The 13,149-nt window shown below is 45.3% G+C and overlaps 1 protein-coding gene across 14 annotated transcripts in view; it reads right to left on the bottom strand.

Moving 5' to 3' along the window:
* Positions 1-7,313: 7,313 nt before the first annotated feature.
* The window catches only part of itpr3 (inositol 1,4,5-trisphosphate receptor, type 3), a 285,052-nt gene continuing 279,216 nt past the window's right edge, over positions 7,314-13,149 (bottom strand). For 7 of the 14 annotated variants that reach the window (XM_061806376.1, XM_061806417.1, XM_061806407.1 and 4 more), the window contains 3 exons: positions 9,153-9,313; positions 8,925-9,086; positions 7,314-7,984 (listed from right to left, as the gene is read on the bottom strand). In XM_061806376.1, coding sequence (XP_061662360.1) covers positions 7,874-7,984; positions 8,925-9,086; positions 9,153-9,313 — 434 coding nt within the window. In that variant the 3' untranslated portion in view covers positions 7,314-7,873. The remainder of the gene's footprint in view (positions 7,985-8,924; positions 9,087-9,152; positions 9,314-13,149) is intronic. The other 7 variants (XM_061806366.1, XM_061806425.1, XM_061806385.1 and 4 more) reach the window with 2 other exon arrangements.

Here is a 13,149-nt window from a genome sequence, read left to right as displayed (position 1 = left end):
GTGAAAATATAAAGGATATGGCGATTTAAAGGACATGTGGATGGAAGGGATTCAAAGCACAATGGCCCTTACTCTAGTAGTTGAAGAATGAGTCCACGTTTGATGTTTGGTCCTCGTTGTATACTCTACGTAGGTAATGTTGTTAGCGTGCTAGGCTAACTTGGACCGAGCAGCTTCAATGCGAACGATACAGCACCAATTTGGGTACTAAGATGTACAAAGATAAGACTTGTTAAATTTCTTGTAAGTCCTCACTGCCCTCGTCGTACAAGTTATGAAGTTACTCACGTTCAAAGTTTCTTCAACATCCACGAATTGATCACAAACGCGTTTTGTTGTTAGCAAGCTAAGCTAAGGAATACTAGGCTGATAAGCAAGTTTAAATTGAGGTTTCCACTTGCCCAACTTCTTATGAGTACTCACTATCCTTGTTGTATACTCACTATCCTTGTTGTATACGATACGTAGGTTTTGCAGGTTTAGGTTTTTGTAGATACTAGCGTTTGATGTTTTTGAAGTATGTCTTAAGCCCATATTTAGTCATGACTGCATAATTTCCTCATGTCTTCAGTGAGGCTCTGCTCTGTAGCCAGATGTGTCCTTGAGCGCATCTTTGCACGTAGGCTAACCTTGATGAACTGCATACTGGACACTCTGTAATAATCCATTGCCAGCTAGAACCGGTTGAGACAGAAACCCTTTGTCTAAGGGGCTTTTGTAATAATCCATTGCCAGCTAGAACCGGTTGAGGCAGAAACCCTTTGTATAAGTGAATAAGAAAGCCCCGATGTCATGTCACAGGTTTGATACCATTCATCGCGCCCTCCTGACAAGATAAAGGATGTGTGCTTTCTCTGTACCTTCGCACTTGTGATCTCCTCTCTATAGCCATTGTCTGTAACTCATAAGTGCCCGGAATATATATATAAAGTCAATTCTTTGAAGAAACTGTTCATTGTCTCCAGCCTTTATTTGGATAACCAACATTCTCACTACCAAAAATTAAACAAACACTCAGAAAAAGCGTCCATTTTCATCGGTAAATATTAGAAAACAGATGCGTTTTGTTGTTAGCAGTCTAAGCTAGGCTAACTTAGGCCAGGCAGCTTCGACGCAAACAATATGGCTCCAATTTGGGTACTAAGATTGCACAGATGGTGATTTTGGTCCACTGAAGTCATCGCCAGGAGTGTCCCACGTCGAGTATTCACAACATTTGGTCCAAATTCAGCAGGATTTACTGAATTACAATCGAGCTGGTCAGAGCCTTCTGTTTAAGCTGCTACCAGTTTGAAGACCGGAAGCAACTCAACTTGGAAAACTACAGCCAAATTGGCATATTGCGGGAAGATGCACTGATACAAAGAGCATGATTGGTCCCTAGCACGACATCGACCAATGAGAGCATGTGTGGATTTATCTCGTGAACTGATTAGCTGGGCATCACCCGGCAACTTCCGTTCCACCCTTTCTTTTGTCCTTCCTTTCTACCATTTTCGTCTACGCTGTTGACTGCGCGATAACCTCTTGTTGTTCACAATATTCCCAAAGCGCTGTACTGAGGAAGATGATGATGATCAGCGAAAAAGTTAAACTTTTGAATATGATCAAAGACGGGAGAAGTTACACTTTTGTTGTGCGCAAGTACGGTGTGAATGAATTCATGGTGCGCTACATAAAGAAGGAGGTTGCAAACATTCCTGAAACTGCTTCAATAAATTTTAATGAGGAAGCGAAAAGTGTGGTACTCCATGAAAGAAGAGGATTGTTCGAATCGAAGCTCCATTAACTTTGTGGATAGCGGATTGCAGAAAAAAGGCAGTGAGTTTGGACACCAACATGATCAGGACAAAGGGTAAAGACCTTTACGATCAAATCCTGATGATGATGAAGAGGCTGAAGAAAGTGTTGTTGAACCTCAAGCCAGCACGAGAACTGAAAGGAGCAATAAACCCCCTCGAGGACGAGGCTTTTCGGTAATCAAAGGTTGGTTTGAAAAATTTCAAAAGTGATACGGCCTCAGAAGCGTCCCTCTGTATGGTGAGGTTTCCTCTGCTGACAACGATGCAGCTCGTCGTTATGTAGAGGAAGAATTTACACAAGACATTGACGAAAATATGGTATGAGCTGTCGTATTTAGCAATTTTGTTGACAGGGTTATGTCAGGTCATTGTACAGGGGAATTTTAAAGCAGAAGTAAAAACAGAACAACTCCCCAATCACCACGTTTTTCTCAAAGATAAAAACCTCGGTTACGTCAGCACCTCCAGCAGAAGATTCTCCGAGTGAGGAAAGTTAATTACGTACGTACTGCAACAAAAATGTTACTGTACAGCACAAGGTTTTAACAAAATAAAGATTTACATAACATAAGGTTTTATAATTAGAGATTTAACTAGACACTTGCACTGTTGTAATTTTAGTCTCAAGTATAAGTTTCTTTCGGGTTGTCCCTTTCGGGGTCGCCACAGCGTACCATCTCAGATGAACGCATATATATGTTTGGCACAATTTTTACGCTGGATACCCTTCCTGATGCAACCCTTTGCAGGGAGTGGAGGCCCCAACCAGTGCTGTAACCACTGAGCTACAGGGCCTCCTTTAATCTTGGTCTCAAGTATGCAAAGTATAAATACAGTACTGTACTGTTGACATTTTAAACATTCTGGTACCCACATATATCTACACACACACCAAAAAACAATTCCCCATCTGAAAGGTAAAAAATTCAGCTACATCACCGAGTGATGAATGGTAACGATAGAGGAATATAATACATTAAGTGTTTTATAATTTATATTATAAATTTATAATACCGTATATGTTTATAAGGTTTTATAAATAAAGATTTAAGTAAATACCTCTTTTTGTCACAAATACGGTTTACATATTTTAAATGTTCTTCTACCCACATAAACATACATGCCCCCCTACTTTGCCGTTTTTCACTTTTCGTGGGTGGTTCTGGTCCCAATTAACTGCAAAAAAATACTGTACTTTGATATATTAAAAATAATATATAACTCAAAACATCCTGAAAAGAGGCTCGATCCACCTCCGCGTTGGGGGCCAACGCCAGCCCCGGCGGCGATGTACAACACCGGCCTGCACACAGACACATTTCGCATCCCCGACTTGCGTACGCGGATCTTTTGTTAGATTCTGAGAGAAGGATTACGTCGCTTCCCCCCCATCCATCCATCATCTACCGCTTTTCCGGGCCGGGTCGCGGGGGAAGTAGCTTCAACAGGGATACCCAGACTTCCCTTTCCCCAGGCACTTCTTCCAGCTCTTCCGGAGGGATCCCAGGTGTTCCCAAGCCAGCCAAGAAATATAGTCTCTCCAGCGTGTCCTGGGTCTTCCTCAGGGTCTCTTTCCGGTGGGACATGCCTGGAACACCTCACCAGGGAGGTGTCCAGGAGGCATCCGAATCAGATGCCCCAGCCACCTCATCTGGGTACTCTCAATGCGGAGAAGTAGCGGCTTGACATGGAGCCCCTCCCCGAGCTTCTCACCCTATCTCTAAGGGAGAGCCTGGACACCCTGCAGAGGAAACCTGTTCTTTCGGTCATGACCCACAGCTCATGCGCATAGGTGAGGGGAGGAACGTAGATTGACTGGTAAATTGAGAGCTTCACCTTTTGACTTAGCTCCCTCTTTACCATAACGGACCGATACAAAGTCCGCATCACTGCAGACACTGCACCAATCCGTCTGTCGATCTCCCGCTTCATTCTTCCCTAACTCGTGAACAAGACCCCAAGATACTTGAACTCCTCCACTTGGGGAAGAATCTCATCCCCGACTTGGAGAGGGCACGCCACCCTTTTCCGACTGAGGATCATAGTCTCGGATTTCGAGGTGCTGATTCTCATGCCAGTCGCTTCACGCTTGGCTGATCACGGCTTGATGAAGCCAACAGAACCACATCATCTGCAAAGAGCAGAGATGTGATGGTGAGGCCACCAAACCGGACACCTTCTACGCCTCAGCTGCGCCTAGAAATTCTGTCCATAAAAGTTATGACCAAAATCGGTGACAAAGGGCAGCCCTGGCGGAGTCCAACTCTCACTGGAAACGAGTCTGACTTATTGCCGGCAATGCGGACCAAACTCTGACAGCAGTCATACAGGGACAGAACAGCTCGTATCAGGGGATTCGTACGCCATACTCCCGAAGAACCCCCCACAGAACTCCCCGAGGGACATGGTCAAACGCCTTCCCCAAGTCCACAAAACACATGTAGACTGGTTGGGCGAACTCCCATGCACCCTCGAGGATCCTGCTACTGCTACTTCCCGATGGACCCTCCTCTCCAGTACCTCTGAGTAGACCTTACCAGAGAGACTGAGGAGTGTGATCCCTCTATAGTTGGAACACACCCTCCGGTCACCCTTCTTGAAAAGGGGGACCACCAACCCAGTCTGCACTGTCCCTGATGTCCACTCGAAGTTGCCTGTTTCAACCAGGACAGCCCCACAACATCCAGAGCCTTTAGGAACTCCAGGCGAATTTCATCCACTCCCGGGGCCCTGCCACCAAGGAGCTTTGAACCACATCAGTGAGCTCAACCCCAGATAGAAGAGCCCGCCTCAGAGCACCCAGACTCATCTTCCTCGCGGGAAGGCGTGTTGATGGAATTGAGAAGGTCTTCGAAGTATTCTCCCCACTGACTCACGACATCCCGAGTTGAGGTCAGTAGTGCCCCGTGCCCACTATACACAGTGTTGACGGTGCACTGCTTCCCCCTCCTGAGACACCGGACAGTGGACCAGAATTTCCTCGAAGCCATCCTGAAGTCGTTCTCCATGGCCTCACCGAATTCCTCCCGCTCCCGGGTGTTTGCCTCAGCGACTACCAAAGCCGCATTCCGCTTGGCTAGCCGATACCTATCAGCTGCCTCGGGAGTCCCACAGGCCAGAAATGCCTGATAGGACTCCTTCTTCAGTTTGACAGCATCCCTCACTGTTGGTGTCCTCCAACATGTTCATGGGTTGCCGCCGACCACCTTACGGCCTCAGCTCCGGTCGGCTGCCTCAGCAATGGAGGCGCGGAAAATCGTCCACTCGGATTCAATGTACCCCGCCTCCTCCGGGACGTGAGCAAAGTACTTTCGGAGGTGGGAGTTGAAATTCCTTCTGACAGGGGACTCTACCAGCCATTCCCCAGCAGACCAGCAGACCCTCACAATACGTTTGGGCCTGCCACGTCAGACTGGTATCGTCCCCCACCATCAGAGCCAACTCACCACCAGGTGGTGATCAGTTGACAGCTCCGCCCTTCTCTTCACCCGAGTGTCCAAGACATGCGGTCGCAAGTCCGATGACACGACCACAAAGTCGATCATCGAACTCCAACCTAAGGTGTCCTGGTGCCAAGTGGACATGTTGAACACCCTTTGTGTTTGTTATGGAAATCCGTGATAAGCACAGAAGTCCAATAACAGAACACCACTCAAGTTCTGAGTGGGGGGGGGGGGTCTTCCCAATCACACCCTTCCAGGTCTGACTGTCATTGCCCACGTGGCAATAAGTATACCCACACTTGCTTGGCGTCTCTCCCCGTGGGCAACTCCAGAGTGGAACAGAGTCCAACCCCTCTGTTGTTGTGATAGCCAGCGTGACAGTGTTGCTGAGTCGACGTAGATAATCGTGAGAAAGCGTTATAGCCGTAGGAAAACCGCCACCTCGGTCGGTCGTTGCCACAGATCTTCTGCCGTGAGCGTAGTAGGGTGCGCCAGGCAGTTGAACAGGTGCTGCGTGTCGTGTGGCATGCTGCCACAGTTTAGGCAGATGTCGGCAACTGTGTCATCGAGGCGGTGTTTGTCGCTGTTCAGCAGGCGACAGAAGCCCGAGCGCAGTTGGGCGAGGATGGAGCGTGCTTCCCAAGGCGGAGACCGTTTGTTGTCGTGAAGTGGAGGCGGGTAGCCCCAAAGGATAATGTTAAGCTTCTAGGCCAGGCTGGTGTTGGTGACAGCTGATGTGTGGAGTTCAGTAAGTCCGCGCTTGTATTGTTAGTTGTATAGCCATCCGTTGGTGCCGCCGAATTGGTTTATGTCTGTTTGCCAACGAGATATGGCGTAGATTTCAAGACGCTGTGGTTGGACACAACTGAGGCTTTTGGCTAACATTCAGAAAAAACAGGTAATCTCTCACAGGTACAATAGGTTGGTTCTTCTTCAACACAAAATCCGAGAGAGACATTCCCTGGTGGGAGATGAAAAAAACGATATACGCCAACATTCAGACTTGTCGTGAAAAAACGGACGGGACCATTCCGGATGATTACCTTTGGTAAAAAAACGTGAAATTTTATGTTTTAGGTGTCAGTGGCCCTTTAATGTGCTCAGTGCAGGCTTACACTACTTGGCTTTTGATTTTAACCTCAAGTGTCATCTACATATCTGTACCAGACTACTGATTTATCTGACTCATTCTATGTATTTAGGTTTGTATAACATATGTATAACCACTGTTATACTGCCATTATGCATGCATATTGCACAATTCCCCGCACTTCCCTAGGCTCCTCTGATCACTGCTCCTCTACTTAATACCTACATAAAGGCAAGTACCTAAGTGTGCGAAACCTTTGGCAAAATCAGTTAAAAAGTGGACCAACAAGGCAAAATTAGACCTTCAAAGCTGCTTTGACTCTACAGACTGGAGTGTCTTTGAAAATTTAGCGAGCAGCCTTGATTAATTCATGGATATTGTTACTGCGTGTGTCAGTTGCTGTGAGGAGTTGTTCGTCCCAACAAAAACTTTTCACACATTCAATAACAACAAGCCGTGGTTTACAGCAAGATTTAGGCAACACCGCCAGGCTAAGGAGTGTGTAATATAGAAAACATTTATTTTTGCTTAACACTAAACACTTTCAATAGGTGGCACGGTGGCGCAACTGGTTAGACCGGTTAACTCACACTTCTGAGGCTGGGCTTCAAATTCCGGCCCTGCCTGTGTTGAGTTTAGATGTTCTCTCCGTACCTGAGTGGGTTTTTTCCAGGCACTCCGGTTTCCTACCACATCCCCAAAAACATGCATTATTTGGGGACTCTAAATTGGCCTTAGGTGTGATTATGAGTGTGCCGGTTGTCTGTCTCTATGTGCCCTGGCAACCAGTTCACAGTGTACCCCACCTACTGCCTGATGATAGCTAGGATAGGCGCCAACACCATCGTGACCTTTGTGAGGATAAGTTGCACAGAAAATGAATGAACTAACTTTTATTACACTATATACTTGTAGCATAACACAATCTGATCAACTGTTGCATACTTTACTATATTACAGTATTTTAAATTGTATTTTACACTACAAAGGGTGGGGGAATTGTAATGTAGTATTTTTCTATGTATTGTTATACTCTATAGTGAGATAGCATAGTGCTACTAGAGTACAAAAGAAAGTGGATCCATGATTGGCTTTCAAATATATTCCAATATGGGAACATGATGGACAACTTGTAAGCACATCTGCCTCACAGTTCTGAGGACCTCAAATCCAGCCTTGCTTGTTTGCAGGTGGCATGGTTTCCATGTGCAAGTTCAGTTTAACTTGCCTCTCACGCAAAATCAACTGGGATAGGCTCCAGGATGCCTGTGACCCCAGTTAGGAGAAGCACAATGGAACATGGATGCCAAAATTTATTGCATATGATGAACATCGATGACAAGGTCATAAATGAGAACGAAAACATCTGTGTTGTTAATGACTGTTAAAAGCACAAATATTAAGATCTGAAAGGATAAGTGGCTGAGAATATGTATGATGTTTCAGTATTCAGTAGTTTTAGGAGTCTCGTCTCCTGCTGCTTTCTTTGTCAGTGTTTACTTTGACCTATTCATGTTGAGTGTTGTTTAAGCATTTTTTCACATCTGTGGGTGGTTCCCGCCGGCAGCGCTGGGAGGAAATGAAGCACTGCCACCTTGCTGGACATCCACAAAACCCATCCTCTGCCTCCTCTTCCTTTGCTCAGTCATCTGCAAACACACACACATGCATGCACACACACACACACCACACACACACACACACACACATGCGCACACACAAACAGTAGAACCATGGAAAATCTACTCATACTTATGTCTGTTACCACAAACAAAGATGGTTGATGGTCTGGAAAAAAAGTGTTCACTGCTGCCATTTGCATCCTTTTTGCAAAGTCCACCACCATCTGTACCTCAAAGTTCCTTTCCTGGATTACGTACTTACCCATCACTTCTTCATTGCCCGTTTCCTTCACCAAAGTGTCCATTACAATCTGAACCAATCACAACTCTCTCTCTGTCTGGGATTCTCAGAACTACTTCATTTAGTTCCATCCAGAATTTCTTTTCAACCAGAAATCACATCCTACCGTGGGGTATACCCGCTAATCACGATATACATAACACCTTCAATTTCAAATTTCATTTTCATCACTCGATCTGATACTGAGGTGTGCCGTAGGTGTGACAGAACAATTTAAGGTGGATGTGGGACTGCATCAGGAATCAGCTCTGAACACCTTCTTGATTGCTGTGGGAATGGTTACGCTGACAGATGAGGTTTGACTGGCCTGACCTCATCAGAGGGACAGCCAAAGTTGGATGTTTTGGATATAAGTTTCAAGAGAGCAGACTTTGATGGTTTGGACATGTCCAGAGGTGAGAGAGTCAGTAGATTGTTAGAAGGGTGCTTAGGATGGAGCTGCCAGGAAGTAGAGCGAGAGGAAGACCAAAGACAAGGTTGATGGATGTTGTGAGGGAAGACATGAGGGCAGTGGGTGTTAGAGAGGAAGATGCAGGAGATAGGTGCACATGGAAAAAGATGACATGCTGTGGCGAACCCTAACGGGACAAGCCGAAAGAAAAAGAAGAAACTCCTAAGTCAAGGTACCACTGAATTTAGTGAGTCTTATTTAGGTCCTCTGTGTACCTGTTCTTTGAGCTCTGTAAGTTGCGTGGTGAGCGTCAGCACCACTTTCATGGTGGAGTCAAGCTTGTCCTGCAGCATCCTCATCTCGTTCTGCTCACCGTCACTGTCGGTGACCACAAGCGACATGGCCTGCATCCGGGGGAACCAGTCCAGGTTGTTGTTCTGGAACACAGCAGGGGTTCAGAAAGGCACTCAGCATCCCAGGTGTGTGATGTATGTCTCATGTACCTTGATCATCATGGCAACATAGCTCTCAGGCCCTGTGTAGTCGGTCTTGTTCTTCTCACGCACTAGAACAATAAAGTACAAGTAGTTCCAGATGTTGTGTTCCAGCTTGATATGTTCCTCAAACGACACCGTCTTGTTGTCAAACTTGTCTCGCTCCAAACCTAGAAACACAAACCACTGCATCACCCACTGAAATGATTAAAGACGGATGGACGGACGGACGGACGGACAGACGGACAGACAGACAGACAGATAGACAGATACAATAGTTTTTGTCTTTTTACTCAAAACATTTCAAAAGGAATAGAAATGTCGTTCCCACCTCTTTAACGTTTGAAGTTTTAAATAGATTATTTATTTTTACTTGGCCGGTTTTCATGACAACTGTATAGCTGTACACCACACAGAGCTTTGAACAGTCATTTGTAAATTGGAGTTCATCAATCTATCTATCTGTCCATCTATCTATCCATCCATCTCAACCATATATACAGTGAAGAAAATAAGTATTTGAACACCCTGCTATATTCCAAGTTCTCCCACTTAGAAATCATGGAGGGGTCTGAAATTTTCATCCTAGGTGCATGTCCACTGTGAGAGAGATAATCTAAAAAGAAAAATCAACAAATCACAATGTATGATTTTTTTTCATGATTTATTTGTGTGATACAGCTGCAAATAAGTACTTAAACACCTCTCTATAAGCTGGAATTCTGACCCTTAAAGACCTTTTAGTCCACCTTTAAAGGACCACCTCCACTCCATGTATTATCCTGCATCAGATGCACCTGTGTGAGGTCGTGAGCTGCATAAAAAAAACCTGTCCATCCCATACAATCAGTAAGGATCTCTTTGTGGACTTCAGCTCTGCCCCCACGCTTCTCCAGCTCAACATCTCACCTGCCATCTGCCAGTGGATCTACAACTTCCTGACAGGTAGGACACAGCAGGTGAGACTGGGGGACACCACTACATCCACACACACTATCAGAACTGGGGCACCCCAAGGTTGTGTCCTCTCCCCTCTGTTCTTCTTGCACAATACAAATGGCTGCACCTCAAGGCACCCTAGTGTTAAACTCCTGAAGTCCGCAGATGACACCACGGTCGTTGGCCTCATCAAAGATGGTGATGAGGCTGCGTATCGACAGGAAGTGGTGAGACTGCAGCTTTGGTGTGGCCAACACAACCTGGTGTTGAAAACTCAAAAGACAGTAGAAATCATTGTGGACTTCAGGAAGCATCCTTCACCACAGCTGTCCCTCATGCTGTTCAACTGTCAACTTCAAGTTCTTGCGAATTATAGTCCCACAGGACATGAAGTGGGAGACAAACATCAACTCCATCCACAAAAAAGCCCAGCAAAGGATGTAGTTCTTTCAGGTTCTCAGGAAGCATGACCTGTCACAAGAGCTGCTGGGACAGTTCTACACAGCAGTCATCCAATAAGGACTGTGTACCTCGATCACAGCCTGGTTTAGGGCTGCACCAAAAAAGGACAAACTCAGACTGTAACGGACAATCAAAACTGCTGAACGGATTGTCAGCACCACTCTACCCACTATTGAAGACTTGCATGCAACGCGAACTAGGTCCACAGCAGGCATCAACCTTTTGGACCCTCCACACCCAAGCCAGCCTTTAAGGCTTACGCGCCACTGGAAAAAGGATCATGTTGGGCAGGATCCTTTCGGACCTTCCCCATCCTGGCCACCAGCTCTTCCAGCTTCTTCCGTCGGGTAGGCGCTACCAATCAATGCAAATCAAAACTATTAGGCATTCAAACTGTTTTTTTCCCCTCTTGGAATTAAGTCATTAACGTCTTGATCAGTGAACCTACTATTTTCTGTCTTGCGCCATTGTTGGGACACACTCTTACATCTTGTTGGTCCAGTCAGTCTTACTATTTTAAATATATACTGTAGGCTATTGCACGATTATCTGCTCCCTTTGCACCTTTGTCATTGCACTGGTCTATAACGGTGAACCGCAAACAGTTAAAGGCATTCTGTATAAGCTAAAGATTATGTGGGGCGTTGACGAACTCTACCTGCTCTAAATGTTAGAAAAGACTGCATCTGTGCACAACTGTGACCCTTATAAGGAATAGATTCCTATGAAATTAATGTCTATTGTTCATCGTTCTTGTTTGTTTATTCTTCTCAGTATTCAACATTAATGTCGTACCATGGCAGCACTGACTGCCAGAGACAAATTCCTTGTCTGTTGTTCCAGACTTAGCCATTAAATCTGATTCTGATTCTCCTCTCTCTAACATTGTCTCCAAAACATCTAACTTTGGTTGTCCCTCTAATGAGGTAATTTCTAATCCTATCCAACCTGCTCACTCCTAGAGAGAACGTCAACATCTTCATTTCTGCCACCTCCAACTCTGCTTCCTGTCTATTCAGTGCCACGGTCTTTCATCCGTATATCATGGCTGCCTAACTACTGTTTTATAAACTTTGCCCTTCATCCGAGCAGAGACTCTTAGGTCACAAAACACACCAGAAACCTTATGACAGCTGTTCCAACCTGTTTGGATCCGTTCCTTCATTTCCTAACCACACTCACCATTGCTCTGGATTGTTGACCCCAAGTATTTGAAGTCCTCCACCCTCCATATTTCCTCTCCCTGTAGCCTCATTCTTCCCATTCCACCTCTCTCATTCACACACATATATTTTGTTTTACTTCACATAATCTTCATTCCTCTCCTTTCCATTGCATGTCTCAATTTTTCTAATTATTCCTCCAACCTGCTCTCTGGTTTCACTGCAGATCACGGTGTCATGTGCGAAAATCATGGTCCAAGGGGATTCCAGTCTAACATCATCTATCAGCCTATCCATTAATACAGCAAACAGGAAGGGGCTGAGAGCTTATGCAGTACCACCTCCACCTTATATTTTTCTGTCACACCTATGGCACACCTCACCACTGTTCTGCTGCCCTCATACATGTCCTGTCCTATTTTTACATATTTTTCCACCACAACAGATTTACGCATGCAGTACCACAATTCCACTCTAGGTAGTCTGTCATAGGCTTTCTCTAGATCCAAAAAGACGCAATGGAGCTCCTTCTGACCTTCTCTGTGCTTTTCCACTAGCATCCTCAAGGCAAGAAATGCATATGTGGTATTCTTTCTAGGCATGAAACTGTTGCTTGCTTAGTGCCTTAATTTTCCCTTAATAACCATTGTTACTTCCTGGTCCATCACAATTCCCTCTTCTACTCTAATTTTCTTCATTCATCGACTTCTCAACTTATTCCTTCCGTCTGTGTAGAACACGACTGACACCATTCAACACATTTCCATGTCTGTCCTTTATCACCCACATCTTTCCCATTGAGATACATCTGCCTGGGCAACCTGTAGAGATCTTTTTCTCATTCTTTGGTGTCCAATCTGGTGTATAAAGTGAAGAAAAAACTATTTGAACATCCTACAATATTGCAAGTTGTCCCACTTAGAAATCATGGAGGGGTCTGAAATTTTCATCGTAGGTTCATGTCCACTGTGAAAAATGAAAAATCATGAAATCACAATGTATGATTTTTTTAACGATTTATTTGTGTGATACAGCAGCAAATAAGTATTTGAACACCCGAGAGAACCAATGTTAATATTTGGTACAGTAGCCTTTGTTTGTAATTACAGAGGTCAAAGGTTTCCCTGTAGTTGTTCACCAGGTTTGAACACACTCCAGGAGGGAATTTGGCCAGCTCCTCCACACAGATCTTCTCCAGATCAGACAGGTTTCTGGACTGTCGCTGAGAAACACAGTTTCAGCTCCTTCCAAAGATTTTCTATTGGGTTTAGGTCTGGAGACTGGCTAGGCCACGCCAGAACCTTGATATGCTTCTGACGGAGCCACTTCTTGGTTTTCCTGGCTGTGTGCTTCGGGTCATTGTCATGTTGATAGACCCAGCCATGACCCATCTTCAATGCTCTGACTGAGCCAAAGAGGTTGTTCCCCAAAATCTCACAATA

This window comes from Syngnathoides biaculeatus, chromosome 2 (genome assembly GCF_019802595.1).
Source record: "Syngnathoides biaculeatus isolate LvHL_M chromosome 2, ASM1980259v1, whole genome shotgun sequence".
NCBI classification, from domain to species: domain Eukaryota; kingdom Metazoa; phylum Chordata; class Actinopteri; order Syngnathiformes; family Syngnathidae; genus Syngnathoides; species Syngnathoides biaculeatus.
The sequence above is the reverse complement of the archived record's forward strand: the minus strand, read 5'-3'. Positions and strand labels throughout refer to the sequence as shown.